General features: G+C 45.2%; 1 protein-coding gene across 3 annotated transcripts; it reads right to left on the bottom strand.

Moving 5' to 3' along the window:
- DARS2 (aspartyl-tRNA synthetase 2, mitochondrial) lies at positions 1 to 27145 on the bottom strand. Of its 3 annotated transcripts, XR_012764206.1 has the most exons (20): positions 26844 to 27145; positions 25763 to 25862; positions 24327 to 24393; positions 23950 to 24051; positions 22677 to 22772; positions 21589 to 21712; positions 20930 to 20976; positions 20082 to 20188; positions 19218 to 19287; positions 18479 to 18658; positions 17557 to 17664; positions 16259 to 16321; positions 15929 to 16081; positions 14844 to 15062; positions 14248 to 14358; positions 13953 to 14028; positions 12646 to 12846; positions 8974 to 11905; positions 4968 to 8008; positions 1 to 1981 (listed from the first exon to the last, which is right to left on the bottom strand). XR_012764206.1 is itself a non-coding variant. In XM_009939279.2 (17 exons), the coding sequence occupies exons 1-17, from the start codon at positions 26947 to 26949 to the stop codon at positions 12647 to 12649; spliced, it is 1929 nt and encodes a 642-aa protein (XP_009937581.2). In that variant the 5' UTR covers positions 26950 to 27145; the 3' UTR covers positions 11913 to 12646. The 3 variants fall into 3 exon arrangements, 1 of the variants encoding a protein (XP_009937581.2); XR_012764205.1 differs by having other exon boundaries at positions 4968 to 11905; XM_009939279.2 differs by lacking the exons at positions 1 to 1981; positions 4968 to 8008; positions 8974 to 11905 and having other exon boundaries at positions 11913 to 12846.

The following is a 27145-nucleotide window of genomic DNA, read 5'->3' as shown; positions in this document are numbered from 1 at the left end:
AACACACAAGGAAAAGCTCTGCAGAAGAGATTAATCTCCTGAGGGAAAGCATAGTCTCTGGAGAAGGTCTTTCTTGCTAAAACGTCACATAACAGAAAATTCTTTTGGGAAAGGACTCTTGAGATAACCTCTCTCTCTCTCCCCTAAAGTGAATGCCCCTGGGAGCAACACTCTTGGTAAAGCGTTTCTGGAGAAAAAAAGTCTTTAAAAAACCTGCTATTAATTCTGCATTTACTCTTGCTGCAGTAGCAACACACAGAGCTCGAGGTGAGCCATCATCTTCCAGTGCTCCTGCCTAATCACGGCTGAGAAGGATGTAACGATGCTCCTGCTGCTCTCTCATTTCCTTCGGCTGCAGCTCACCGCTCGCTCAAACTAACCCGCTGCAAGCGGCAGCTCTGCAAAACGCGTCTTGGAGGCGTAATCTGGCTCTGTGGTGCACAACAAGAGGGGACTTCCCATCTGCTGCTGTTTGGTTAGGCCTTGCATCGCTGAACAAACATCTGGGAAAACCGCTGAGCCTCTATTTACAGAGCGGTGTGCATGGGCAGGAGACGTCGTGCCTTGACCCTCTGTGGAAGACGGTGCGACCCGAGTACCATTTGGCAAAGAGCAAGAGGACCAAAGTACTCAGTCATCCCTCTCCACTGCCCGGACTGCTGCATTTAGATGCTTTCATGACACTGGCCAAGACACACAAACGCAGTCCAGCCATTTTGACCCTGAGAACTGGCTTGTATGCCTGGAAAAATCACTTGCCAGCTCTGACTAAGCACCTCCAGGTTAATTTATCTTTTGGATTTCTATCACTGGAGCCCAGCAGAAAGTCCCTTTTAAGTAGCCGGGAGCTGGGAAGGTCTGTCCCCTGGGAAGGCAGGCAAGGCAGCCCCCAGACTCAATGCTGGTGGTGAGACGGGGCTGGCTCTGGTGCTTCAGGCTGGTGCTTACCCATTCCCTCCCTGCCAGCCTAATCCATCACTTGCCTGACATTGGCGCTGCTACCTGCTTCACCTACGCTGTCCCCAAGACTGGGGATAGTGCAATCCTCTCTCTGTAGCCTTCCACCACCTCTCCAAGGGGTTCAACAGTGCCCAAGGGCCCAATGCCTAACTTCAATCCAGCCCAGCTCCCTAAAATAGGCAGAAGAAATTGCCAAGCAGTGAAAAAAAGATATAAAGCAGAGCTATGCCAGATAAGGCAAAGCTACGGGATTGTTGCAGCAGGGAAACTCAGTAGCTCAACGATTCAAAGGGAAAACCATCAATATTGAAAATCCTGTAGGAAATACTCATGGAGGCAGACGACAGCAACAGAGCACCACGAAGGATCTGCCGCAGCGAGCTCTGGAGACCACACCTTCTGCTCCTGGCACTGCCTATGGGGCCAGCAAAGACTCTTTGGATGTCTTAGGGAGAGGAGGGTAGAAGCAGACTAATGCCTGGTCTAGCAGCTTGTTGAAACCCACCTGTCCTCTCTGTGTGTAAAGCTGTATTTATCAGCCGAGTTGTGCATACCCTGCTTGCAGTCTCCTTATGCACGACTGAAGATGTCCAAACAAGGTGACCCACAGAGAGAGGGTTATATTTCAGGATTTTCCATCATCTGCCTTTGCAAAGACACTATTTGCCTGACAGCAGGCTGACCAGATGTTGCCCAGTCCCCACAGCCGCATGGGCAAGCCAAGAAGAACTTCTTCCCTCTGAGGGTGACGGAGCCCTGGCACAGGCTGCCCAGGGAGGTTGTGGAGTCTCCTTCTCTGGAGATATTCAAGCCCCGCCTGGACAAGGTCCTGTGCAGCCTGCTCTGGGTGACCCTGCTTTGGCAGGGGTTTGGACTGGATGACCCACAGAGGTCCCTCCCAACCCCAAATGTTCTGTGATTCTGTGTGATTCTGTGATTCCCAGCTCAGACTGCCTGCCATGCAAAGGCGGTGTGGATGCAAGTTCCAGGAGTCCCGTGGGCTTCAGGCAGCACCCAGAATCTGCAACAAAGGTACAACGTAAACAGCCCCTCTGCTCTTAAAAAAAAAATGCAGTATTGGGAACATGATCATCTGCTGGGTCTGTAAAGTTAAATCTGAAAAAATGGGCATTCACAACTACCTGAACATCAGTATCTCACACTCTTGGAAAACAGCAAGACCTACTAAACAAGATGGAGTGGTCAAATATAGAACCATCAAAGCACATTGGCAAACACGTCATGTCTCCATGGGCCGGGAATCAAGCTTTAGGGCAGCACCAGACATGACACCAAAAAGAGAAGCCAAGTTGTTCACCTGGTCAGCCCTCACAGCAGTCTCTGCCTTCCTTGCGTGCAGGCAGGAGGAAATAGCTTTTCGGTATCAAAGAGAATCATTCACCACCCAAGTCATGAGGCGGTAAGCGAGCAGCGCTGCTCTTTGCCCGTCCAGAAGCACAGACTGGGATTTACAGCAACACACAGGGTCCCTACCAGGACACAGCTCCAAGCCCCCAAAGCAGGTATCGGAGCTGAGACCACACCGCGCTGCACAGACCGAGGCGATGGCAACGCGTGCTTTGCTGCCTGCCTGCCTGTTTACACCCCAGCGTGGTGTTTGCTTTTTCACAACAGGACAGGTTTGTTGACTCCTGTTTAGCTGGTGGCCCAGTACAAACACCAGCAGTGTCTGCTGTCAGAATAGCCGGCACTCTGCTGCTCTCTGCAAAGCTGGATTTTTTTTCCCTAAATTCAGCAACCTGCATTTAGATTCTTTGTATGGCATCCTAGCTTTTCCGTGACCATTTCTCCATTTGTTGAGGTTTGAATCCCAGCTGTATCTCTCTCCCAATAGCCTACCGATTCTCCAAATTTCTACTAGTTTGTTAATAAACATACGAAACTACATTGTCTATTCACCATCCAAGATGGAAAGGAATCATCCTGGGACAAGCATCTGAAAACACACATTTAATTTTTCTTTTTCTCCTGGGTAGCATCATCTGACCGTTCTGTACCCAGTTTCATCTAAAGTCACGTTAGGCACGGCTATGCCAAAAGGACATGGCATATCGTCACGTACTGCCTCTCCCTTAGCAATGAGATCTTTTTATCTTGTCATAGGATGATGTTACTTTGGTTTGAGATGACTTTCCTCAAAAAAACCCCACATGGTTTACACACCCAACATCTTTCAGACTGCTTTCATTTCAGATCTTTTTCTTCTGCAAATGAAAACTAAACTGATCTGGAACTACTCGGGTCCTCTTTTTATTCCTGCTAGAGGCAGGCTCTGTAAGGTGGTGCCTCACCTATCCACCATAATTTGTCAAAACTCACCACAAATTATTCTGAAATCACTTCAACTAACTTTTTAATAAGATTCCTGACACCCAGGCAGCTTTAGACCACCTGATTTCCCAAGAGCCTTCTTGGGCGTATTTTCTCCTCTATTCTAAGCAGAGACCTCACTATTTGTCATTATCACCAGCAGTGCTAGTCAGCACTTCTTTCTCTTGAACTTTCCAACAACCAGCATGAAAAAAATAAAGCGTTAAATGTTTCGGCCTTCTTGACATTTTTTCAATAGGTCTTTCTGTTCCCGCAATTATCCCACACGTACATTCACAGTATGAGGAGGACCAAGGCAGGAGCTGACCTGCTCAGCTGTGCTTACCGGGACTACTGAAAGGAAGGGCTGTCACAGCCATAACAAGCATTTCTTACATCATAACAAGGCAAAAAGCATTTGTCCCGAGGGCTTAGAGATATAAACTAATCCCACGGTTGCAAAGGGAAAATTGTGGTTATTCCTTTAGTAGAGGCACTTTCGGTTGCTGTCACCAAAGGCTTGCTCCCTTTGCTCGAGAGGCAAGCTCTGAGTTAGGCAACCTGGATGAAACCAAGCTGTAATACTGAAATAGAAACCTGAAATTATAAAATTAAGTCTCATTTGGCCATGCAAGCTACGCGGCGCAGTCCAACACACCATCTATCAAAGACCACATTAAACATTATGAATTACAAATGCCAGCTGTTAAGGGGTAACCATTTGCACAGTCTCAGAGTGCTCTGAGGACAGGTTTGGCTCAGCCCATGGAGCTGCCAGGAGGCATTGCCTCCTGAAGTCCCTGCCTGTGCCTGCAACAGGGACTGCAGCGAGTAAGGGAGTGGGAGGGAGTCATCTGCAGGCAGAGGAGAAGCTGGAGACCTTAGCATGAGCAATCCTATCTCCAGGGAGGGAAAAAACCCAAAACAAGCCTAGAGCAGTTCAAAAGCATGGTCAAGCGAAACTCAAGAGCTGTCGAAGAGGTCGTGAAAGTATTAAGCTCAATTAGAAACATCCTACTGCTCTGTAGCATCATGTTCAAGCCTCCTGACTGTGGAAAGCAAGGTGAGTTAAGCAACTCACCCTTCTGATCACCCTCATCACTTCTTCTTTTAAGACACCGGGGTGGACACAGCCTCCAGCAGACTTTGGTGAGACTTCTCATCCTCAGTTTTACTTATCCTCCAGGTATACTTAGTAAATAAATGAACACTATAAACCAACTTCCATATTAAATGCCATAATCTGTTTATGAATTTGTTAAAACTCATAAAAATTTCTAAAACTGCACGTTATGTGATGTCTCTTCTCCATAATAAGATGTATAGTGTCACAGAAGATATAAATAAACACACACTGTACACCTCCAGCTTTTATGTCACACTACTGCGAAAGGCTAAGGGGGAAAAAAAAGGGCAATCTACTTTATGATTTCAAAGGGAACAGAAACCCCTAGGAAAATGCACAGAAATCTGTGTCACTGGCTATGTAAAGAGCAGCTTCAGTATTTCCTACCATTGCATGATAGATTCTGATTATTGTGACAATTTCCAGGCTTTTTATCTCTCTCTAAGCAGGAGCCACAAGATGGCAGCATGAATTAACTGCACATTATCTCCCTTTAAATGAGCTTGTGCATCCCTCTTTCCTATATTCCCCACTTACTCCTATTCCTCACCTGAGCCGCAGCAGCGGTTTCCGAGGCCACGCAGCGTGCTGGATCCAAAAACCAGTCCGAGGTGGAATAACGAAGGGCTGCTCACTGGGCATTGCTCAAATGCTTTGATCGGCGCTGCCAGGGAAGAAGCGAGGAGCAGAAAGAGGGGATGGAAATGACCTTGACACGAAGAAGGAGGTCTGCAGACTCACAACTGAAACAGAAGGTTGCTCAGGTAGCGTTAGTAAAATGATAACCCCGCAGAAATTGCCGTGCAGAGCGTATCATTCCAGCTGAGCATCACCCTGACTACTAAGTGCCTCTCTCTATATTCAATCAATGTCATTATTTAACTGGTGAGTCTACCTTTAATGAGTGTTTATATTCATTACTACTTATCTCATTGTCTACAAACGAAATTAGTAACAGCATGCCAGTTACTTTTCTTCACGTGGCTCCTGCAACTGCATGAAAACCAGCAAGATATCCCCAAAGGCAGCGGCGGGTAGAGCTCGGTCCTGTGTGTTTCTGCGGCAGCTGTGCTAAAGCTATGCTCCTCTCATTAAAAGCATAATTTCCCCTCCCCAAACATTTGCCAGGGATTTGCTGGATCTGCCTTTAGTTATACAATATTAACAGTGAAAATATGAAATGAGAATTCATGGCTTCATAAGCTTTCACTTTAAGTTCTATTTAAAACATTCTTGGGATTTTTACAAGACATCCTAAACATCCAAATCAAGCTCTCACCTTTCATAACTGCTTTTTTAAACTTTTACTGTGACTATGACATAGTACTTTGTATTTAAACTCCAGCATTTTTTCCTCGTAAAGAAGTATGGGAGGCTGGAGATGAGTTAGCTTTCTGTGTGAGCTGTTACCATGTTCCTGGGATGCTCCCTCTGGGACAATACCCCGTATGACCTTGAGCTAGTCAGCCTGTCATCCACCCACCTCTCCTATTTGTTCTCCGATATGTTTGCACAGAACCGCAAAAAACTGGCATTCTACAGTTCTGGGGGGCTGTATCACCCACGAGAAATATCGCACCCATTTTGCTCTGGACACTGTTGTTTTGCCACTCAAAGCGAGGTGGATGCTGTTTGAAAGGATGAGAGTCACTCGGTACCACCCTACTCCGAGCCCTGGCACTGTAATTGCTGTCAAATCAGTTCTGTTCATGCAACAAAAAAATGCATTTAAGGCTTTTCTTTTACAAAACCGTACTGGATGTCTTTTTCTTTATACACCAATAAAGATCTAATGACAGGAAAAATTGAATAGCTGACAAATGAGGAGCCTGCATTTCAAGGGACACCATCAAAGAGCTGAAGCCTTCATCTACAATTCCCTCCAAATTGCTAAGCAAACAAGTAAAATTCTCAGGACAGAGTGTTTTAAATCTATCACTCTCCAAACAGAGGATAATATAAAAATAAAAAAAAATCCAATCTTACACTGTGATTGTTGTTGCAAAGAAAACTGCCACTGTACATGCCCCTTGTACTAAGTGTTCCCAGAAATGTTTTTGTGTCATTCACTTCAGTATACACCTGCTACTGGAGAAAGCACAAAGTGTTGCCAAAGCTTGCTGCTTTCTTTTTCAGGCACTTTGTGATCTGATTTTTTTTTTTTTTTAATAGTAACTGAAGTACATGGTTAATACTACTTTTTGCACCAAAAAAAGTTATCTAACACCTTTATACAGCACAGAGCAGAAAGTGAAGATTGATAAATACAAACAGTAACACACGGCGGGGGGGGAAGCCTCCAAAGAGCATAGAACAGCATCAACTTTTGGCCACTTCAGCTGTTGATAGGTGTAGGTCACTGCTGGTAGCACAGGAGATATGCAGTGATGTCCACAGGAAGGCAGATGAGATCACGTAAAACTCCAAATTCAATTCTAAATTCAATTCAATTGAAAAAGCAGAGGATTTAAGTTTGTGAAATGATGAGCAGAATGGAAAATATAGAAGGAATTTCAGTACTCACTCCTTCTAATAACCTAAGTGTGAAGGTACCTCACGGAACGAGCTGTTGAGAGATTTAAATTAAGCAGAAGGAAGTAGTTTTCAGAATAACCCACAATTTAATAGCAGAACTCCTGGCTACAGAAATACAAATCCATTTAAAATATGACCAAATCAATGGGAGAACTGTCTGTCACATTTTTCCTTCAACTCTACTTTAGTGCTACACAAAGATATCAAAACATAACCAGAAAGCTGGAGCCTGATGGATTATTAGAGCCAGGCTGAATCTATCTGTCACGGAGCTCTGTTTGCTGTAAAATGGTGGCTGGCACAGCTGGTGACTGCATGTAATCAACATTTTTTAATTACATAAAACAATGCTTTGACAAAAAATCAACAAACTAGAACACAAGCCTAAAACAAGAGCCCAAGCACTTCGAGGTGAAGCCATGTGAAGCTTACATGAGGGATTTCCATCTGGTACCGTTCAGGTGGCTGTCAGCTGCCTGTGCCTCTTCTGCTGCCGTTAGCACACGGGCCCAGGAGCACACCAAGCGTCCTCACGAGGCGGCTGGTTACACACCCTGACAACAGCGAGCACGCGTGGTCAAAGCACACCACTGTAAGCAGCTACAGGTATGAAGAAGGGGCAGGTGAAATAGAAACCCTTGCATTTGGGAGAAGAAGCTCTCTTTACCATTCCACTCTTACTGTTACAGACTCTGCTTCTGAGGCTGCCTGTACTCACCAGATGCTGGAGATCGGCGCAGTGTCACCCACGCCGTACCTTCTCCACTCATTCCTCCCAGCAGGAGAGACGCGGTGGAACACGGAGCAGCAGAGCCAGGCCTTTCCGTGGCGGTGGTTGGAGGTTCGCCACACAAATGTGCAAAGCACCAGCTCCTGCTCGCATGCAGCAACGCTGGGTCTAGCACGCGATCAAGCTCCAGGAGTAGCTTTGTACCCTCAAGTAATGTCCACTGGCTTCCACCACACTGAGTGTCCTGACACCAGGTCTGAGCCAAGGTCCCCACGCTCTCCAAGCCAGAAGAGAAGTATACACAACGTCCTTCTGTCAGACTCGGGCTACAGGAGAGTGATCATAGAATCATTTAGGTTGGAGGAGACCTTCAAGATCATCGAGCCCAACCATTAACCTAACACTGTCCATTCCACCACTAAACCATGTCCCAGTAGCTCTCCCCTTCTCCCTATGGGGTAAAACAGCGGGTACAAATCCGTCTGCAAACAGCTGAAACCATTCTTGGAAAATTTCTGCTGACTTGTTACGAATTATAATATTTTCATATAGCAGTGATCTGTTTTCAACAGAACTGGAAATCAATCATCACCCTGGACCTCTGGGTATCTGCAGCATGGGATTACACAAAGCTGCTGTAAAGTTATATTGCAATTTAGCTAACTCCAGAGAGACTGATACCACTGCAATACAGGATTCATCACCAGCTTGAGTTCTGAAAACAGCTCCTGTCTTTACGGCAGTTTGTACAAAACCCTTGCAGCCCAACTCACCCAAGCCACCTGGGATGGCTGAAATCAAACGCTGCAATCTCTCCCCAGCTTGGCCCAACCTGAAATATTCTGCACAGGCTTGGAAACTTTACAGATAAAAAAACCCCACGCTTGGGCTGCTGAGAATCCCACCAGCACGCTACATTCCTGTTCTGAAAGGGGGAAAAATACTGAAAACACACCAGAAACCTCTCTCTGATGTTACCAAAGGGCAGTATAAACTTACAAGAGGGTTGCTCCAGTCAAATCTGTTGAAATATACACAGAGCCAGCTCCCCTACAGATGGGGAATAAACTGTCTCTCCATTTTACCAGTGCTTTGTTCAGATTTAACAGAAGAAAATCAGCAAGCTAGCAGGGTTAGAGGAGTACCGAGGCCTTACATCCAACTCTGGCTCCTTGTACTGTCCTATCCCCCACCCTAACATTCACATCCCATGTAAGGTAGTCATTAAGTTCTCTGGAGCCAAGGAGGGCATGCCAGGGAACACGTTCAACCACCACAAGTTGATCCGTACCAGCAAAGACCCAAAACCAGTTCTCGGGCAGCAACTGTGTCCAGCTGATGATTCTATCCCCAACAAAGCCAACTGCTCAGCATAGAGTACCCAGACGCTGGGAGTCACAATGCCATGTGGAAGCCACTGCAGGAATCTGGAGATAGCAATGATATGGGGTTTGTAACTAATTTTATGTGCATACATACCATAGCTCTGTGTGCCGGGGGGCTTTTCTGGCAACAGCAGTCTCACTACTACCTCCAACACAAGGAGTCTGCGTATACGGATTGCTCGTTGGACAAAAAGGAATAGTATACAGGCACTCTCGACAACTTTGGACTCTCATTAAGTCGATGAATGTGGAGTCCTGGCTGGACGAGAGGGGACACAGTTTGGTGCGCTGAGCAACCCAGGTTCTGATCCGGAGGTGAGCCTTGGGAGCGGCTGACACGGAACCCTGCTGGGAAGGCAGAGCGACGAGCTCGGGACACTGGAGCAGGGGGAACATCACCGTTTCCTGCCACACTGTCACTTCCTTCCTGCCACGTTGCTGTTTCCTGCCACAGTACTGTTTTCACTTCGAGATGCAGCTCTGCACCAATCACAACGAGTTGCAGTAGTTTTGCCTATATATGGGTTGGGGTTTTAACCATTCAGATGCTGTAATAGTTTTGCTATATAAACCTTGTTTTGCTGACTAATAAAGCTGTACGATCATACTCATATTGGGGTCACATCGTTACAACGGTCCGTTACCCACGCCTACAGATGAACAGATTTACACTTCTAGTTTGGCTTGGGCCTGGAGACTTGTGCTGCATGAGGTAGGGAAAAAAAAACAACCAACCCAAACCACGCAGCAGTACAGATTCACCAACCTTTTCTTACACACCTGCCACAAGCCCAACTGAAACCTTACACAATGGTCTACACAAATCACAACAATTAGTGTCTTCTCTGTGGCAACATTCACATGTTTGTAAGCCACCTTCACTCACAAATCCAAGCACAGATGGCGTGCATAAATTTGGGGTAGATCTTTCCCACCGACCTAACGGTGGCAGGACTGCAGCAGCTCAGATGACAGGTTGTGTTGCGTGTTTTTCACCACAGCTAACTGTAGCTATCCCACACTTCTAACAGCAGCAAGTCCTCAATACAGCAGTGGATAAACAAACATCGCACAAAACAGCTTGCACAAGAGGGACGTGTATGCCTCCGAGACAGCTTGCTCACATTTCAACAAGCGCTGTCGAGAAGAATGTTCCGGGCAGCGTTACATTTCTGCCTAAGCCTCTTACAGCATCAGTTACCCTTTGAACGCTCGATGATAATCCCAATTTAAAGAACTGGGACTCTTCAGATGTAAACAGAATTTGCCTTTGCAAACAGTTACTAACCAAACGCTACTGGACCCCTTATTTCACAATTACAAAAAAAAGTTCAGCCCGTTGTGTTTACAGTTACTATAAATAATACCCTGGGGGAGTGAAGAACTTTTCCGAGTAACTGTTATTTTCTGTGATTCCATGTCCTCAAACAAGCTTAATGAACACAGGTGATCCTCAAGCAAATTCCATGCACATCTTCATCTCACTACCAGTAAAGAAACCAAATAACAAAACCCAGCACCCCCTAAAAAAGCAGTCTGAATATAACACATAGCCTCCTAGTGGCTGTATTCCGTATCACCACTTAGCAGTTACGGTAACAAAAATAGCTGGTGTAACTTTCACAAGGTGACTCTCCTCCCTGCAAAAACTCCAACAACAAAAAATTTAAAAACTGTTTTTAACGTGGATCTGCTTAGGGATCCAATTTTCAGCTCAGCTTCTCTCCGAAAACTGATCCTCACTCCATCACTGACAGCTGCTACTCAGGGAAGAGGAAAAAAAAAAGTAAAACAAAGGTAATTAATTTCAAGATAAGAATGAATAGCTCACACAAAGAAAAAAATTAAGGAATTCACAGTGATTGGCTAGAAAGAATGTAAATATAAGTCCAGGATTGTGTTTCTTTTTTTTTTTTAATAGTATTTAACCATGTTCCGAGACTTACCGTAACAATCATAACATGAGATAAGAAAGGATTTCAGGTTTCTTTTACACACATAACTCCATCTTACTATCTGAAAAGCAGCAGCAAGTCAGCTCTACTGTTACTTGTCTATGCATGGTACTTTCAGCCTGTAAGAGGTGCTCAAAAAACCCAACCTGCAGGAGAAAAGCCACCTCCCTTACTGTTTATCAACAGGACAGGCCAGTATTTAAAAAACCACAATCTGCACCATCATGTCATGTTATCCCACCACATGGAGACTGAACTAGCTGACAACCTTTGAAGCAGTCCAGGATCTGTGCACACCTGCAGGATGGGATCTCCTGCAGAAGGCTGGAGCGCAGCATCAGCTCGGAGAAGCACTGCAGTCTTCCTCTTGTCCTCATGCACTTCCTCCAGCAGCTGCCTCCTGCTGCCCTTCCCAGCTGGGACACAGCAGCTCTCCCTCTTCTCCCTTTGCACCATCTCCCTAGCTTATTCAGGTGATCCGCTCCTTCTCGTCTCCTCAGCTCCTCCACCTTCCTCCTGTCCTCCCACCAAGCCTCTGCTTTCTCCAACCCAAACGCAGAGCTAAGCACACCTATTGGAGCACCTCTGCAGAGAGCTTGCTACTCACTAGAGCAGAGCCGAGCAGCTTGGTGTGGGAGGACGTTGGCAGAGTCCTTGCTCTGCTCAGCACACAGTCACTCCTGCACTGTGGCTGTTCTCGTGCAGGACAGGGACGAACAGTTGCTGGCAAGGAACTTGCTGCTGCATCACTCACCACTGTAGCGGCAACGTTTGCAGGACCAGGCAGAAGTCACACCAGACTGGCAACCCTGCTGTACTGTCACAGGTTTCTTGTCATCTCCCGGAGTGATCGGGGGTCACAACGAAAAACCGGCAGCTTGCTCTTGCAGAGAAAGCCCAAAGCCAAGCTCAGTCAAAACCATATTACCAGGCAAATTTTATTTACAAACACAGAAACTTCAGAATTAGTGTGCTGAAAAGCACTAGGACCACAGGCCCCGAAGACAGATCATCACCTCTTAACGAGTATCACGAGGACAACTGTTGCAAATGTTATGAATGCTTCTCTCCCCCTCTTTTAAGAGAGAACACGTCTGAATACAAACTCCCCGGGGCAAGTTCTAGATGATCTTGTATCTTCCAACATGAGACGAGCTGCTGGCTGCACCGAAGTCTTTCTGTGACAGAGCTCCTGGCCCAACACAACACTGCCTTACTGGAACACTCCTCAGCTAACAGATTCAATGATCATCAGGAATGCAAACCACCTTGCCAGGGAAGCTGACACTGTCTCCTCCGATGGGACTGATGCTTTACAAGGGACATGTAAAAAGTGCAGAGTGGAAAAAAATGGATCCCATCTTCCCTCCAATGTGACATCCTAAAGCCAACAGTCTCCATATCCTATGCTAAAATTATGTTTTCTTTTCTTTTTCTACTTCTCCTTACCAATCCAAAGGTGAATTCCTGTTGGGGAGCCCTCGTATCTGTTTCCCATTCAATCCTGAAACTGCCATAGTACAGTGGGGTTCTACTGCCCTCCACCCTCCCATAACAGCTGATGTTTTCTGAATTCTAGTAGTTAGAAGCTGTAACCACCTGCAGTTAAACAGACCAGCTTACATCAGTGGCTTCCAGTCAGTTTTTCTTTGCCTCTTTGTGCAAGAGGCCAGGAAACCTGGATGTGATAGGGCTCTAGTTCTTCTGGAGTGACATAGTCTGGAGCATTGGCCATCAAGTCTCGTCCCCTGAAGGATTTAGGAAAAGCAATGACGTCTCGGATACTTGGAGCATCAACGATGAGGGAGATAAGCCTGTCAAGTCCTAGAAGGAGAAAACAAACTGGTGAACCACTTGAGTTATGGCCCTATATGACTTCCTCCGTCTCAGAAAAATCCGCAAGATGGAGTAGATAATATTACTGGGCCTGAAGAACAGAAGTGAAGCAAGGGGAAAAAATTAATCTTCAGCAGCAGCAGAGAAACAGACTTGCCTGAAGAGCAGAAATGCCTAGCAAAACAAAGCTTTTCAGTATTACAGAAAGTTCTACAACACACCAAGGACTGCAAGATAGAGAAAGTGCTTTGCAAAGGCAGCGTAACAAAACCAGGGCAGCTAAGCAGCAGGAACACTGTCAGGGCTCTGCTTAACTGTTCAAAGCTCTTGATCAACCAGTTCTGAAGGACTACAACATCTAGGAGGAATTCAAAAAGAACAAGAGCCTCTGGGTGTCTGGATGGAGCGAAATCACACCAGAAGCCCACAGGTTAAAATGCTACCTTTGTTTTTTGTAGGGGTTTTTTGTTTGTTTTGGTGGGGTTTTGTTTGTTTGTTTTCTTTTTTAAAACCACAAGCTTGCGGGGCTGTAGGAAAAAAAAAGAAATCTGACACTATCTGAGTTAGTGAGCAAAACAGATAAGGAATAAGGGAAGTGAGACTGAAGCAGAGGGCAAGGTTGTGGCAGTGACCCAGGGCGTGAAACACCAAGTACCATGCTGTCCCAGGCCTCTAGGCACGCAGGACAGGGATCCTATTCCAGCTGCACAGGAATGACAGTAAAGATGACCTAATCTTCATGAACACACTGTCTGTAGAACAGCTAATAAGTATCACCCTTACAGCCACCCATACATGATCTGGTCCTTGCATAAGAACTATATCACACTACGATGCTGGGGAGGAACACTGAAGCGTTCTGCACTTGGTAATGAGACCTCCGGCTCCTTCCGCAAAGCAGCTGCAGAGACGGAAGTGCTGTGTAAGCCCACACAGTGTTACCATGTCGGTGTGCCAAACAGAAACACCAGAACAGCCATCTCTGTCAGGAGGAGACCACGCTTTTGCTAACAAGCATGAGGCTTGTTCCTGGCATCTAGTATGCCAAAAAACGTCACAAGACTCCTGCATTTGCAGAGCTACAGAGCACTCACCTAAAGCAATTCCTCCATGAGGTGGAGCTCCAAACTCCAAAGCCTCAAGCAGATGGGAAAGCACCTCAGAATCCTCCTGCAAAATTACATCAGAGGTGTCACTGGACAAGCAAGGCTCTTCCTACTAGCAACGTTAAGATGAAGGTATGATGAAGTCACCCATCACTCAGTGCTAACAGTTATGTTTCTTTATCTGAGAATCACTGAGTGCTTCTTTCAGAATTTGAAATGGATATTTAAATTAATTAGTCCTTTAAATTTCCAAGAGAATGTTAAAGATATCTGTAGGTGTTACCTTCAGCACTTTCTCCAGCACAAAACGTTGTTGTTCTGCACTATGAATTCTGATGGAGCCACCTCCAACTTCATTGCCATTCAGCACAAGGTCATAGTGCTGGCTACGAACCTGCAGACAGCAACAAGCAAGTACCTTAGCAAGGCTGGGGCACAGCTGCATCTAACAACCCGCACGCAGACGGCAAAGACACTGGGCACAACAACATGACATTCTACAACACTGCTCTCTCAGCGGTACCTTGCAGTTCAGGTACTGCTCCTAACGGAGGTATGGACTGCTGCTGGCAGATGTGGGAATAGTACAAAGCCCTGTGTGAAGCTGATCCAAACCTGAAGCAACACGGGATGAGTCAGAATGTAAGACTCCTCCCCTTAAGCAACTGTTTCGTATAAGCCCCTTTTGTCAGGGGCATGCATGGATGTTTGCCACTCGGGAGTAATCTGGAAGCCATCTCTTCCAAACAGACGCATACAGTATGCAGTCAGTTCCATGCAACAACCTCCCTTTTTACAGTAAGAACAGATGCTACTTGCCCAGTTTTCTAGGACACACAGCTGTAAGAGAGCCGGCATGGCAGGCATGAAGTTAGTTACCCTTGTGGGATCAGAATAGAGGAGGCTGGTATCTGAAGGATGAGGGGCAGTGAAGGGGTGATGAGCAGATTCCAGTTCAGCGGGATTCTCTTCCTTGGGGAGGAAAAGCGGAAAATCCACCACCCACAGAAAGTGAAAAGTCGTAGGATCACGGAGTACCAGCCCAGCAGCCTCAAGGAGGTCAGCACTCTCCAACCGCACGCTTCCTAATGCAGAGCACTGCAAAAGAGATGGGAGAGAATGCAATGGAGTAATTTTACTAATAGAAGTTGCTCAAACACCGACCAAGGAAAGAGCGTTTCATAAAGGTAGAATCAAAGACAGCATCACTTGTAACGCATTGGTGCCTTAAGCACTTTTGCCTCGTCTCCTAAAAGACATCACCTTCCTCCTGAAGCAGCAGCAGCTCCAGGGTTTGACAAAGAAAGGCGAATAAGGAGCTGGCAAGCTCATTTTCCTCCAAATGTTCCATCCTCGCAGAACTTTCCTAGACTTGCCTCAAGCTCTACACAAATGTGGATTAACTGGGGGAGCACAGGTAAGATATGCACTTTGCAGATGGTGAAATGAAGGCACAGAAAGGGAATATGACAAAATTTTGGCTATCGAGCAAAGCACGACACCTCATCATAAACCAACGCTTGGAAGGCAACGTCTGCTGGCAAGAATACAGAGAAAGGCAGGGACAGAATCTCCCACCACTGCTGCTAATAAGCAGCTGTGCTGCACTCTCATCATCTGCTTACGGGAGACAAAATTACCTAGTTGACCTTGTTTTCCAATCTCTGTTCGATGCTTTAAAATTTAAGTTAAGGTGAGAGAAAAGGAGGCACTGATTTGTTCCTGTTTTATATTCCAGTCTTCATTTCAGTTATGAGTTCTTCCCGGAATGTGACTGGGGAAAATAAAAGTGATAGGTACACTTCACATGTTATTTGCTGTTGCTACAGCTTCAGCTCCAGAGAAATACAGAATTAGATGATGACCTATTTTAATAACAACATGAATTAGACTAAGGTCAGATAGCATCAAAGCCGTCATCAGTAACATTCAACTCACACAGCCACCCAAGAAATGCTTCCTACCACTTGCTTGTGTTCACCAGCTGCCAGCAGTACCACATCATCCACCTGCATCTTCAGCGCTCGGATGAGCTGTGACTGCTGCTCCTCACCAAGAAACTTTGTAAGCAGAGACTTCAAGCATCCATCAGGCCTGCAGATAATTTCCATGATTTCCTAAAGAAAGATAAGAGTATGTCAATTCAGTGCTACCCTCTCTTGTCTTGAAGCATCACACGCTCAGGCACTCTCAGCTATTAAAAGCTGCTCTTCTACCTTCCTCTGCCTGCAAGTGCCTTTATACACACTTTGTCATTCACCATTTCCAATGCCTCAGCAGTGTTTCTGTCTCACCTGGTTAAACTGGGATTTTGCAGACTCCTTTAATGACTCGAAGTCCTTATTTTTAAGATATCTCTGGGGAAAGAACAAGATAAGATACATTAAACATCAGCAAAATCTATGGAAAGCCTGACCAGAATTCAAACCTACTGACTGAGCTGTTTCCAAACCTCTCCAGTTCTTTTGTTTCTAGTGCAAGTTCTTATGAAGGCTGTGGAATAGGAAAGGGATCACAGCTCTGGGCTGCAGCTGGGTGTCTTCTCAAAGGGCTCCTTTCAGGAAGAGGGCCCTCTAGGCTGTACACCTGGCTGCAGTTTTACTCCCTGCTCGGAGATCAGATGCCAGCAGAGTCAACCCTCTGCCTCCAGCATGCAGGCACAAGGTTGTAACACCCGCTGTTGATGGGCAAAGCATAGCTCAGTTTGGAGGAACAGAGAGGACCCAGCTGGGCTGACCCTCATGTGCAAAGAAATGCAGTAGATGTGAGGACCTGCATCAAGATCTTGATTTATTTTTTTCAGCTACTCTAATGTTTATAGAGGCTCAAGAAGCTGCTTTTGTTTTGCTCAAACGCACACCTTAGTGCCCTCTCGTGGGCAGCCAGTAACTTGCACTTTGTGCCAAAACTAAAAGAATCCCAAGAGAAACCGTGGTCAGAAAGCCCTATTCCCCAAATAAAACTCAGTGTTTAGTGGCTGCCATTTTTTTCCCCATACTGCCCAAGCTGAAAAGATGCCCTCAGTCAGAATTAAATCTGCTTCCCTGCCAAAACACATGGCTGTGTCAAATAATCTTCTACATCTATTGTCAGTCTTGGATTTGGTCCACGACACTCTCACTACAAGACATGAGCTGTGCCCACAAATGCAGCAAAAGCAAACATGCGAAGGGCATGTAGCCACCTGACCCTCCTCTCACTAGTTCAGAACAGAGCTGTGCCGTACCTGGCTCCATTTCAATCTCTTGCCACAGGGCACAATTTATTATTAAGATGCACATCAGAAGCTATCCTTGACAAAAGCAAGCTGAAACCCCAAGAGGCTTCTCCATCCTCAAGGGACACTGCGGCTCTGTTTTCTTCCTCCCCTTGCTGAGGGCAATATATTCTTCCTGTCGCCTGATCATCTCCATTCCCCTCGTCTAACACCACTCAACCCAACCTGACGTCAATCACAACCAATCCCAAGTTCCCCAAAGGGCATTACTCCCCCAGTAACAGCAAGGAACATTTCCATACCAACAAAGGAATTAAAATTGGTGTCTTATTTATTTCCTATAAACCATAAGCAGTGTGTAAAAGCATCGCTTACCATTCCCTCAGGGATACAAATGGCTTTGACAGTGCCACGTGGGTAACTGAGTACATTCTGCACAAATGGAATGTCCGATCTTCGTAAAAAGTCACTGATGTCCACTATCTGAGAAAGGAGAGATCACAGGAAAAAGCAGCAGTGGTAGCAACATGAAGAAAAAATCCTGCACCTGTATCTCCACGCCTTCAACACCATTCCCTGGGATATCATTTCGTAGCTCAGAGAAATCACATGGTTCACAGGAAGAAGTGAACGGGGCCAAGTTGGAATAACCATTAAGAGGCCAAGCACTGCAGAAACAGAAGTGCAAGACAGCCACGAAAACCTAAGGTTGAGATGGTGAAATCCTACCACAGTGAAGAGAGCTGTACACTGAAAAAAAAACCCCCAAAACTAATTCCTAGGGATATATAAGAAGCTTTCTTGTTTTTCAGCACTGCTCCTCCTAATACATTTGTTGATATTCTTATTTCATACAGAAACAGTGTATGTACGCAACTGTAGTTGGTTATCGTGAAAATATCTTCAGGTCATTAAAAGCCCGCAGAAGCCTGTCTCATGAAGCACACTCACCACGAGTATGCTTTGGAGTGCAGCAGAGAAACGCACTTACGGTATCTGTGGATGCCTGACGGGCTTCTGTTCCTAAGACAGTCAAGATACGTTGCTTCCTAACACATCATTATTTTTAAAATAAAATGTTCTAAAAAGTTACATTTTCCCACAGCCAAATAATCAAACCCTCTCTTCTCCAAAAGATGACTACCTGTACAAAGCAGCAATGACAGAACAGACACCCTTGGCTAAATTACAGCATTAAGAACTCCAGCCAATCACGTATACATGATTTAAACGAAGATTATTCTTGAAACACTAACAGAAAGGGTAAGTTGCAAGTTTCCAATGGGCAAACCCTCACCTTCATCCCAAAACGAGTGTCTGGTTTATCAGTCCCATAGTCAGCCAGTGCCTGCTCATATGTCACGGAAGGGAAAGGAGTTGTAATGGAGCCTCTTTCCTCAGGCCAGGAATATTGCAGGAGGCCCTCTATCAGTCTCTGGATTCCAGCTTGATCTACAAATGACATCTCTATATCTATCTTCAAACAGAAAACAAGAGGGGGATTCCACATTAGCTACAGGTTTTGCCTTTGCACTGCTAGTTGCAGAAGCTCTTACGATAAATCCAACATAAAAACCAACAATACACTACATGAAATCATAGCATGACTGCATTAGACTGAGGATGTGCTTATGATCTCACTACAGCCTGGTGACTCAGGAAACAACCTCCTCAGAACTGAATGAGGTAATGATGGCAAGGACAGAGGGAGAAACCTTGAATGAACCAGGCGAACTCTGCCTGGGATCTCAAGGCTGAGGAACAGGATGTCCGACCCAGCAGGACACTGCATCATCAGGCACAATGACTGCTGCAGCACTACTCCCACTTCTATGGCACCTGGGACTGTGCAGTCAGCCAAGGACAATAACTGCTCTGCGCAAGGCCCGTGCTATCTTCAAGGGGCTTTGTCTGTGAAACTACACTGTACCCCACAAGCGGCACAAGAGCCAGCAGAAACTAAGCCTTCAGAAGGGAAAACAGCTACAAGCTGTTTGGGTCGAGGAGGAGGGTGAAAGGCAGTGTGAGCTGGTTACCTGAGTGAATTCAGGCTGCCTGTCAGGCCGCGAACCTTCATCTCGGTAGCAGCGAGCAACCTGAAAGTACCTGCAATAGTACACTCACTTAGACAACAATTTAAAGTACCCTAAATTAAATTGTGTCTATAGAAACAATCATAAAAAAAGAAGAAAGCAAAAAAAAAAAAAAAAAAAAGAGAGAGAGCTCTGTTCCCATTGTAGCAGATTATCACAGCCCTGGTTGTTCCCATCCCCCCAAAAGCATGAAATTTTGAGCTGAAGCAACTGTATCAGCAGCTGTGTCCGACCATATCTTGCAGAGGCATGTCAAAACTACCAGGTGAGCTGTGTCCCAACGAAGGCATACACAACCCCTTTTCCCACCTTCCCCTCCAAACCTAGACTCTACTAATGGCCATGCAAAATTCACTCATGGTCAAGACCTGGCCTGCAGTTCACTGCGTGAACAATTGTCTCCCTCTCCTTCAATTTTATTTGGAGAAACAAGCCCAATTAAAAGGTTTGTACTCATGCACCCTGAGAACATGCTTTCCTTGTCTCTGTCATGCTCAGCTGCCCAGCATCATCTCAACTCGTTCTATAGGTTACGCTTGGAGAGGCTTTTATCACACACCAGATTTTCCACCCTTCAGGCAGACCACAGGTTTCCATTTGCAACAACATTTCCTCTTACTGCGAGGCATTACTGCTGGGGGGCAAAGGGCCTGGCCTAGCTGAGAAGTCTTAAGGATTTAAGAATCCCTCTTCAAAACACAGAGCCCTGGGCAGTAAGTTTTTGGGGAGATATCTAAAACCTCACAGAACAAAACAAGCAAAACCTGGACAGGACACGCAGAGAACAGGAGTCCAAGAAACTCTTACCTGTCCAGGCCTCCAACCATGAGGAGCTGCTTGAACTGCTGAGGACTCTGCGGCAGAGAGTAGAACTTGCCCGCTTCCCTCGAGGGCACAACAAATTCTTTTGCTCCCTAGCATCAGGAAGCAAAGCTCACACAGTTCAGCAGATAAGTGGCCTTAATTCCTGACAGACAGCACAGACTAGAAGCACAAGAGGAAAGGACCTATCTTCCCCATTAAGAAATCCTACTTATGAGGAAATGGCTGTTTGTACATTGCACTTAAAAAAAATAAGTATCTGTTATCCAGCTTGGTCCAAAATGTCCCAAAAGTGGATTCTCTACCTTCTGTTCTGAGAGACTAATGCATAACAACACACAACCCAAGACAGAGGTTTAAATGCAAGAACTCCATGTGTTAGCTTCATCAACAATTCCTGGGCTACAGCTCTCTTCTCTGTGATTATTTTTGAAATGAAAGAAAGGAATATAAACTCAGAAATTAAAATGACTTGAGTAGTGCCACTGCAGTAACTTATTAGTTAAGAGATAAACGCTGGGCACACAGTGCTCAGAGCAAGTTTTTTGGTTTTATAATCTGGCTGTCCCAGGACAGGACCTGCATTCAACATGTGCTCTACAAGACGGAAGCTTTATTCATTCGAAGATTCAAAATTAAGACAGAAGATATCACCCCTTCCCTTTCACTCCCTCTACTTTTAGAAGGATCCATGTATCGTATCATAAATTTGCACGAGCTGTTACATAGTGAGGTAACAGCAATGAAGGCCAAGAGGCAATCAACAGTAATTCAACCGTGAACTGCCTATGCAATCGCAGGAGGCTAAAATGCATTACTAACAGAATACATACCCCTGGGGTTCTTTTAAAGAGCGTTGGAGTTTCTACATCCACGAACCCTGAGAAACAAACACAAGCTTCAGACACAGGACATGCTGAGAGCAGGGAGAACTAGTGTGACACAAAGTAAGCCAGTGTACGGTTAGTCAGCAAAATCGGTCATCTAGCACACCACGTAGCCTCTCCAAAATCTACAGACTTTGCTGCTTCTAAGAATAACTTGTGTAACGACAGATTTAAAGGCTCTGAGCCACCCTGATGTCCTGCCAGAACTGCTGATGACAGAGGACTCCACATAGGCTGAAAAATTGTTAATTCTCTACCCATTTTGAACTAGGCCTTACTTTTCAATAAAAAAAAAAAAAACCACCCCTTTGATGTGCCTCATGCTTGGTGACCAAAAGAGGCAAACTACTTGCAAAAGGCCTTTTCTCACTGGATCTAACTCTTTTGAAACAACTGGTTTGTAATATGCCAAGAGATTTCAACATACTTTGTTCTTCAGGCCTGCCAACATCCCTCTAAAGACTCCACTGCAAGCAGACATGTCCTAAATGGGACCAATCTGGAATAGCAAGTTGATTGGCAATCTCTCCCAACAACAAGAAAGAGAAGAAGGGAGGGCTAAAATGCTGTTTGCTGCACACTGTTCCTTCAAGCACTTGTCTTACCATGGAGGTTACACAGATATTCCCGCATCCTCATCACTATCTGTGATCTCAGCCGCAGGTTATACTGCAACTGGAAACTACGCAAGTCCAAGTAGCGATACTGCATCCGTAAGGCCTCCGATTTCTGGAGATAAGAGATAATTAGGATTAAGAGACAAAATTCAAATTGCACGTCCAATGAAGCTGCTCCTAAAGCTGCAGGACAAAAGGGGGAAGCTAAAACAGGATGTTGCTCTATTGCCACAACCCACCCATCCACTGAGAGTGTTTCCATGCATGACAAAAACAACAAACCAGACAGACAGCCATTTACTGTGATAAGAGCTGCCTCAATAAAGATCAGGATTTCAGCCCTCCTTATTCTCAGCCCACTGCAACAGACCGTAGCAATCCTCCTTGCGATTCTTAAGCAGAGGAGGGATATCATGCACAGATCTAAAGGAACAACTAAATGGTGATACATCCTTATTACAGACAGGAAAATTTAAAGTAGTGCAGATTATGGGAATTGTCCAATACCTGTAACACGGAAGGAACAGGACCCGGTTCTCCCAATTCCAACACCTGTGTATCAGGCACAGTTTCAATGGCACAGAGAATGTCTCTGATTAACAGTGATCAATGCCACTCCTACACCATGGAGCCTGCACTAAAACTAACCTCTTACAAGACTGTGTACTTACAGAGCAAAAAAAATTCTCTGGCTGACTAGCTACTTGTCCAGACGAGACTAAGCACCCTTGCTTTAAACACAGCAGTGCATTGGCAGGTTCTGTTTCACACTCTCAAAAAAGCTAGCAGAGCCTGATTTCTTTCACTCTTCCCTTTACCATCTGCTCTTAGAGCGATATTGGAAAACCCTGTACACTGGAATCATTCAAGCCTTGTTTTCTGCTGAAGTCTACTTAGAAATAGATGCTCACAGCTAACAGGTAGCATGCCTATTTTAAATACCATCCCTCCCCCAAAGCAGAGCTGGGAGAACCAGATGAAGCTCTCAGATGTTTCACCCTAAGAAAATTCTCAGTTTATTGAAAAGCCATCACTTTGGTAAAAAAAAAAAAAAATAAAGAAAAACACACAGACACCTTGATAAAATCCTTGATTTCAAAAGGTAGCTTCTTGCAGGAGTTTATGATCTCTGCAGTTTCTGCCTTCACTTCAATATTCCCTGTTGGCATTTTCTGGAGTAAAAAGGCAAGAAAAAAGAATTAGATTCAAAACTTAGGGAAAACAATTGGACTAAGGTATTCACAGATGGTTGGGGGAAAAAAAGAAACCCATGTGATTATCCTCCCTGCCTTCTAACACCGTGTAATACAGAGACCTTCTCTCAAGGACAGATTTTTCCTAGATTTCCCTTCTGCTCAGAAAAACACAAGTCACCTCACCAAAGACAGCATGTTCCTTCCCAGTAGCATACCAATCTCTACAAGAAATGTAATTACTTTTCCTTTGCCTTCTCCTTGAAGGACATGCTGAGCACAGAGAAACTAGGGCACGTGCATTTGGACAAAATACTAGTTCCATTTGCTTCAATGAAACCATGCAGTATACATTTCGGTGTGTATTAGCAGCATCACCATCAGTCCTTAACACAAGTCAAAAATGGCAACTTGTGAGGAACTTCTCAGAACTTCCAGTTCTGAACACCAGTTCTCAGAACTAGTCTTTGTTTTCTTAGATCCCACGGGAAAACAGACAGCTTCCCCCACTTAGCACTGTGCCACATCAAAGTTCATTTGATCCCACAGAACTCCTTCTATTTACCAGGGGAAAGTACATACAACCTTCCAACAAAATGATGAATGCTTAAAAGAAATAAAAGCATTGCTTGAAGGCTGTATTCTTTATGGACATCTATAAATGGTCAGAGCAAAAAAGTTATGGTCATAAACTCAGGCTCTCTTTTCCAGCCTGCCAGTGACGGGATACGTACAATCCCGACAGATTAATACATGGCTGATTACAATGAGAGCTGAGGAATGCATAACATTGAAAAATAATTCAACCTCTGTTTCTTATACATTGAGAACAGCAAAAATCTGTTCTGAATGAGAAATAGGTCATCGTATGCTGTGGAACTTGATACTTCTTTTCAAGAAATCCTCAACCACACTTTGAAAGTCTGAAAAAGCTAAAAGGCTGGAATACAATTTAATTCCTGAGTGTCTGAAACATGCTTTGAGGTTCTCCTAAGTTACATGTCATAGCATTTACTTCATCTCTCATTACCTGAGGATAGGCTGCCACACACTCAGAACCCATGGCAAAGCTATGACACAAAACCCACCATAAACCTACTATCCAGTGCTCCTTTCCACAAGGAGCAAAACCCTGGAGAGACTCCAACATCCTCACCGGATTCTCCTGTCCTGGGGGCCGAGCGGTCACAATTCCAGTCACCCGCACAACTGACTCCACTGGGGCATTGGACAAGAGCTGCTTCACATGGGAATGTGCCTGCAAGAAGAACAGGACAAACGCCTCATGATCAAGGGCCCCATTTCTTAACAGCCCATTTGAACCCGGGATCACTCGTCATAGGCCAGAGGAAACAACATTAACATTTCCATTTTAGTGGCAGATCAGGGCTCTCATAATGCTTAAATCTGCGTGGAAGTCGGAGCACTCAGACTGACAAAGTACTTCCTTCTGCTCTCCGTGTCTATTGGACCCAAGCTACCAAAGGAAAAATCAAAATAATAGAGACTCCTACTTCAGTAGGCAGCACCTACCTCATCCTGTGGAATGATGATCTGGGTCAGTCCCTGGAAATCCCTCAAAACCAGAAACAGGCCTTGTCTGATCCATGAAAAACACAAAAGGAAAACCACTTTTTTTTCAACAATTCAGTAGTCTTCTGCCTTTCAACCCAAAGCACAGGGCAACTAGCTACCTCCTGTACCTTGTGACTAATGTCAAAGCACTTCCAGGTAATGTATGTACAGATACTTTTCCCACATCTGAATCTAATCTGGACAATTTGTTTCAGATTTTGCCCAGCCACAGACAAACAATGTGCAAACAGCCAGGAGAGACAGGATTTTAACTTGAACATCAATCCATGTAGAGCAGGGATTCTGAACACGTGCAATTTCCTGCTGGGAAACATCATTCAGATGAGCAATAAAACTAAAGTTCACATGCATACCAAAAAAAAAAAAAAATCTAACCACAGAACAAGAAGGAGAACATTGGTCCCATAAAAAGTTTCACATGAACAATCCACACTCCTGGACCCAGAATCATAAATCTTGATCTCTTCAGCTGCTGTGGAGACAGCTACCATTGTACTTAATCCATCCATCAAGAAGCTGTCAAATGGAAATGCTCTGGCTGTCTTTAAAAGCAAGAGCACAATGATCTCATTGCAATAATCCTAACCCTGTTTCCTGGAACTCCACCCACGACTATTCAAAGATGAGATGCTCAGGATCTCCTAAAACAAGTCCACACAGACCATTGTTGCAGAACAATGATGGATAAAAACCAACCTCTCTGGACTGAAAAATGCAAACCATGACTTTTGATACACATTAATTTCAAAGCCACCGGGCCTACATCCATGTTACAAGCACATACCGAGGATCAGAATATTTTGGAACATCATCCATGCTGTATGCAGACATGTTTTTCACCCTACAAACTGTTGCACAAACTGTACAACTCCCCTGGGAGTGATTATATCATGTCACCTGCAGCAAGCTGTTGGAATTAACATTCCACCCTCTGCTTACTACCTTTTCTTAATACAAGCTTTGCTTAAAAACGAAATATATTTTAAAATTGCATCATTATATACCGTAGTTGAAAAGACAAACAATATTGTTTGCTTAAAATCTAAGGACACTATATAAAACAAATTTTTTGCTCACAGCTGTTAGAATGACCATAAATATGCTATCACTTGTTTTCCCTCCCCCCCACAAGGGTAATAACATTTAACTGCTCTACAGTGTTGTAATGAGGATCAATTAACATTTTTACAAAACTGAAATTTTAAATATTCCTTTAGCATGGCTCTCAAGTTATACTCACTTCAGAAGTGACTACTGCAGGATATAAAAAAGAAAGCCTGAAGCATAAAAAAAAAAGTGTTTGAATCCAGGCCTAGAGCATACATTGGATCTGGCAAATAAGCATCTCTGTTTTCACCTTGGTTTGCACTTACCTTTGGTACTGAATCCATCCATACAGTGTGACCTCTTGTCCCACATGAGCAGAACACAGCTCTCCACAAGTGTTGGTCCGAGCGACAAAGCTATTGAAGTCTTGAATAAAAATAATAAATTATTTTGTGGCTTTTGCAGACAAGCGAGACAAAACAGTTACAGAGATCTCCACTCCCCCCATCCCACAACACCAACATAATTTAGACATACACAAACCAATTACTCCATATATCCCCAATACCACTGCTGTAAGACATTAGGACATAAATATGACATAAAATTATTCTAAACAAGTTTTTAAGAGGAATTAATTCCCCTGTCTCAGTCAAACTTTCATACAGAAGTCTGAACACAGTCTCGCTACAAACTGTTGCCCTGCAAATGTCAGGGGCAAGAGAAGGGAAGGCTGCAGATCATCCTGAGGCATTCTGATAATTCCACAGTTGAACCTAGAAGAGCAGCAGAAAGGGGGCTTGACAAGCCAAGACCAAAACCTACCAACAACCCAAACAGTTGCCTGCCTGCAAGTACTGGTAAAAGGCCTGAGCCATGACTGCAGAAGACTTTCCACAGACCCCAGTGTGCCTGGCATCACGACTTACCAGCGCATCATTTACAGAATGTGCTAGAGCTTCAACTTGCAAGGAGAAATTTGGAGGATGCTAGTACCTAGACACATACATATAAATACATATACGTATAATTATAGGAAGTAGTCTCCCTTACTAGCTTCATCACAGACTTTAAAATTACAAGAGTAGAGGGCAAGGTTTGTTCTCCTGTCAGGGATTCAGCTGCCCCGGTTGTTCATAGGTTGTGTGCTAGAGGAAAGATGGGGAAAAAGCAAAGCAAAAGCTCAGGGAAGAAAAATAAGACAAATTGGTTTGATATACTTTGAAACACAATTCACCGTGAGATGCCAAAAAACACATAGACCCAAGACTTAAAAGACATTTAGAGCAGCGAGCCAGGGAAAACAATTCACCACACGCGTGCCTCTCACCGCCTGTGCAGGCTACCCCGCCCTGGGGAGGCTAAACCCGACCAAAACCCAGGGGTCAGACCCCGCTGCTCTCTCACCTGGAGCTGCCGGGGCCAGGGCCGTGGCCGCCCGGTGCAGGGCCCGCCCGCAGCCCGGCCGGGCCAACGCCGCGGGCAGCAGCCGCAGCAGGCGGGGCAGGGCCATTGCGCAGCCCGCGACTGAAGCGGAGGGAAGAGGGCACCGACCGGTCGCAAACCTGCGGGCCGTTAGAAACGGAGACGCGGGAGGGACAGCGCCGGCGCCTCAGGCCTCTACCCCTCGGGGGCGGCCTGGGAGCAGAGCCCCCGCGGCCTGGGGCCGGGAGCGGTGAGGCAGTCGCCTCGCGGCCAGGCCCGCTCCC

Source organism: Opisthocomus hoazin, chromosome 6, assembly GCF_030867145.1.
Source record: "Opisthocomus hoazin isolate bOpiHoa1 chromosome 6, bOpiHoa1.hap1, whole genome shotgun sequence".
NCBI classification, from domain to species: Eukaryota; Metazoa; Chordata; class Aves; order Opisthocomiformes; family Opisthocomidae; genus Opisthocomus; species Opisthocomus hoazin.
The sequence above is the reverse complement of the archived record's forward strand: the minus strand, read 5'-3'. Positions and strand labels throughout refer to the sequence as shown.

What these genes read in the sequence shown, in the direction of transcription:
- DARS2 (XM_009939279.2), bottom strand. Translation starts at nt 26,949, where the DNA reads ATGGCCCTGCCCCGCCTGCTGCGGCTGCTGCCCGCGGCGTTGGCCCGG. An exon ending in GGCAGCCTGAATTCACTCAG is followed by an intron (nt 18,659 to 19,217) that starts GTAACCAGCTCA and finishes TTCTGTTTGAAG; the next exon opens with ATAGATATAGAGATGTCATT. An exon ending in TCTATTCTGATCCCACAAGG is followed by an intron (nt 14,359 to 14,843) that starts GTAACTAACTTC and finishes TGCTGTCTGCAG; the next exon opens with GTTCGTAGCCAGCACTATGA.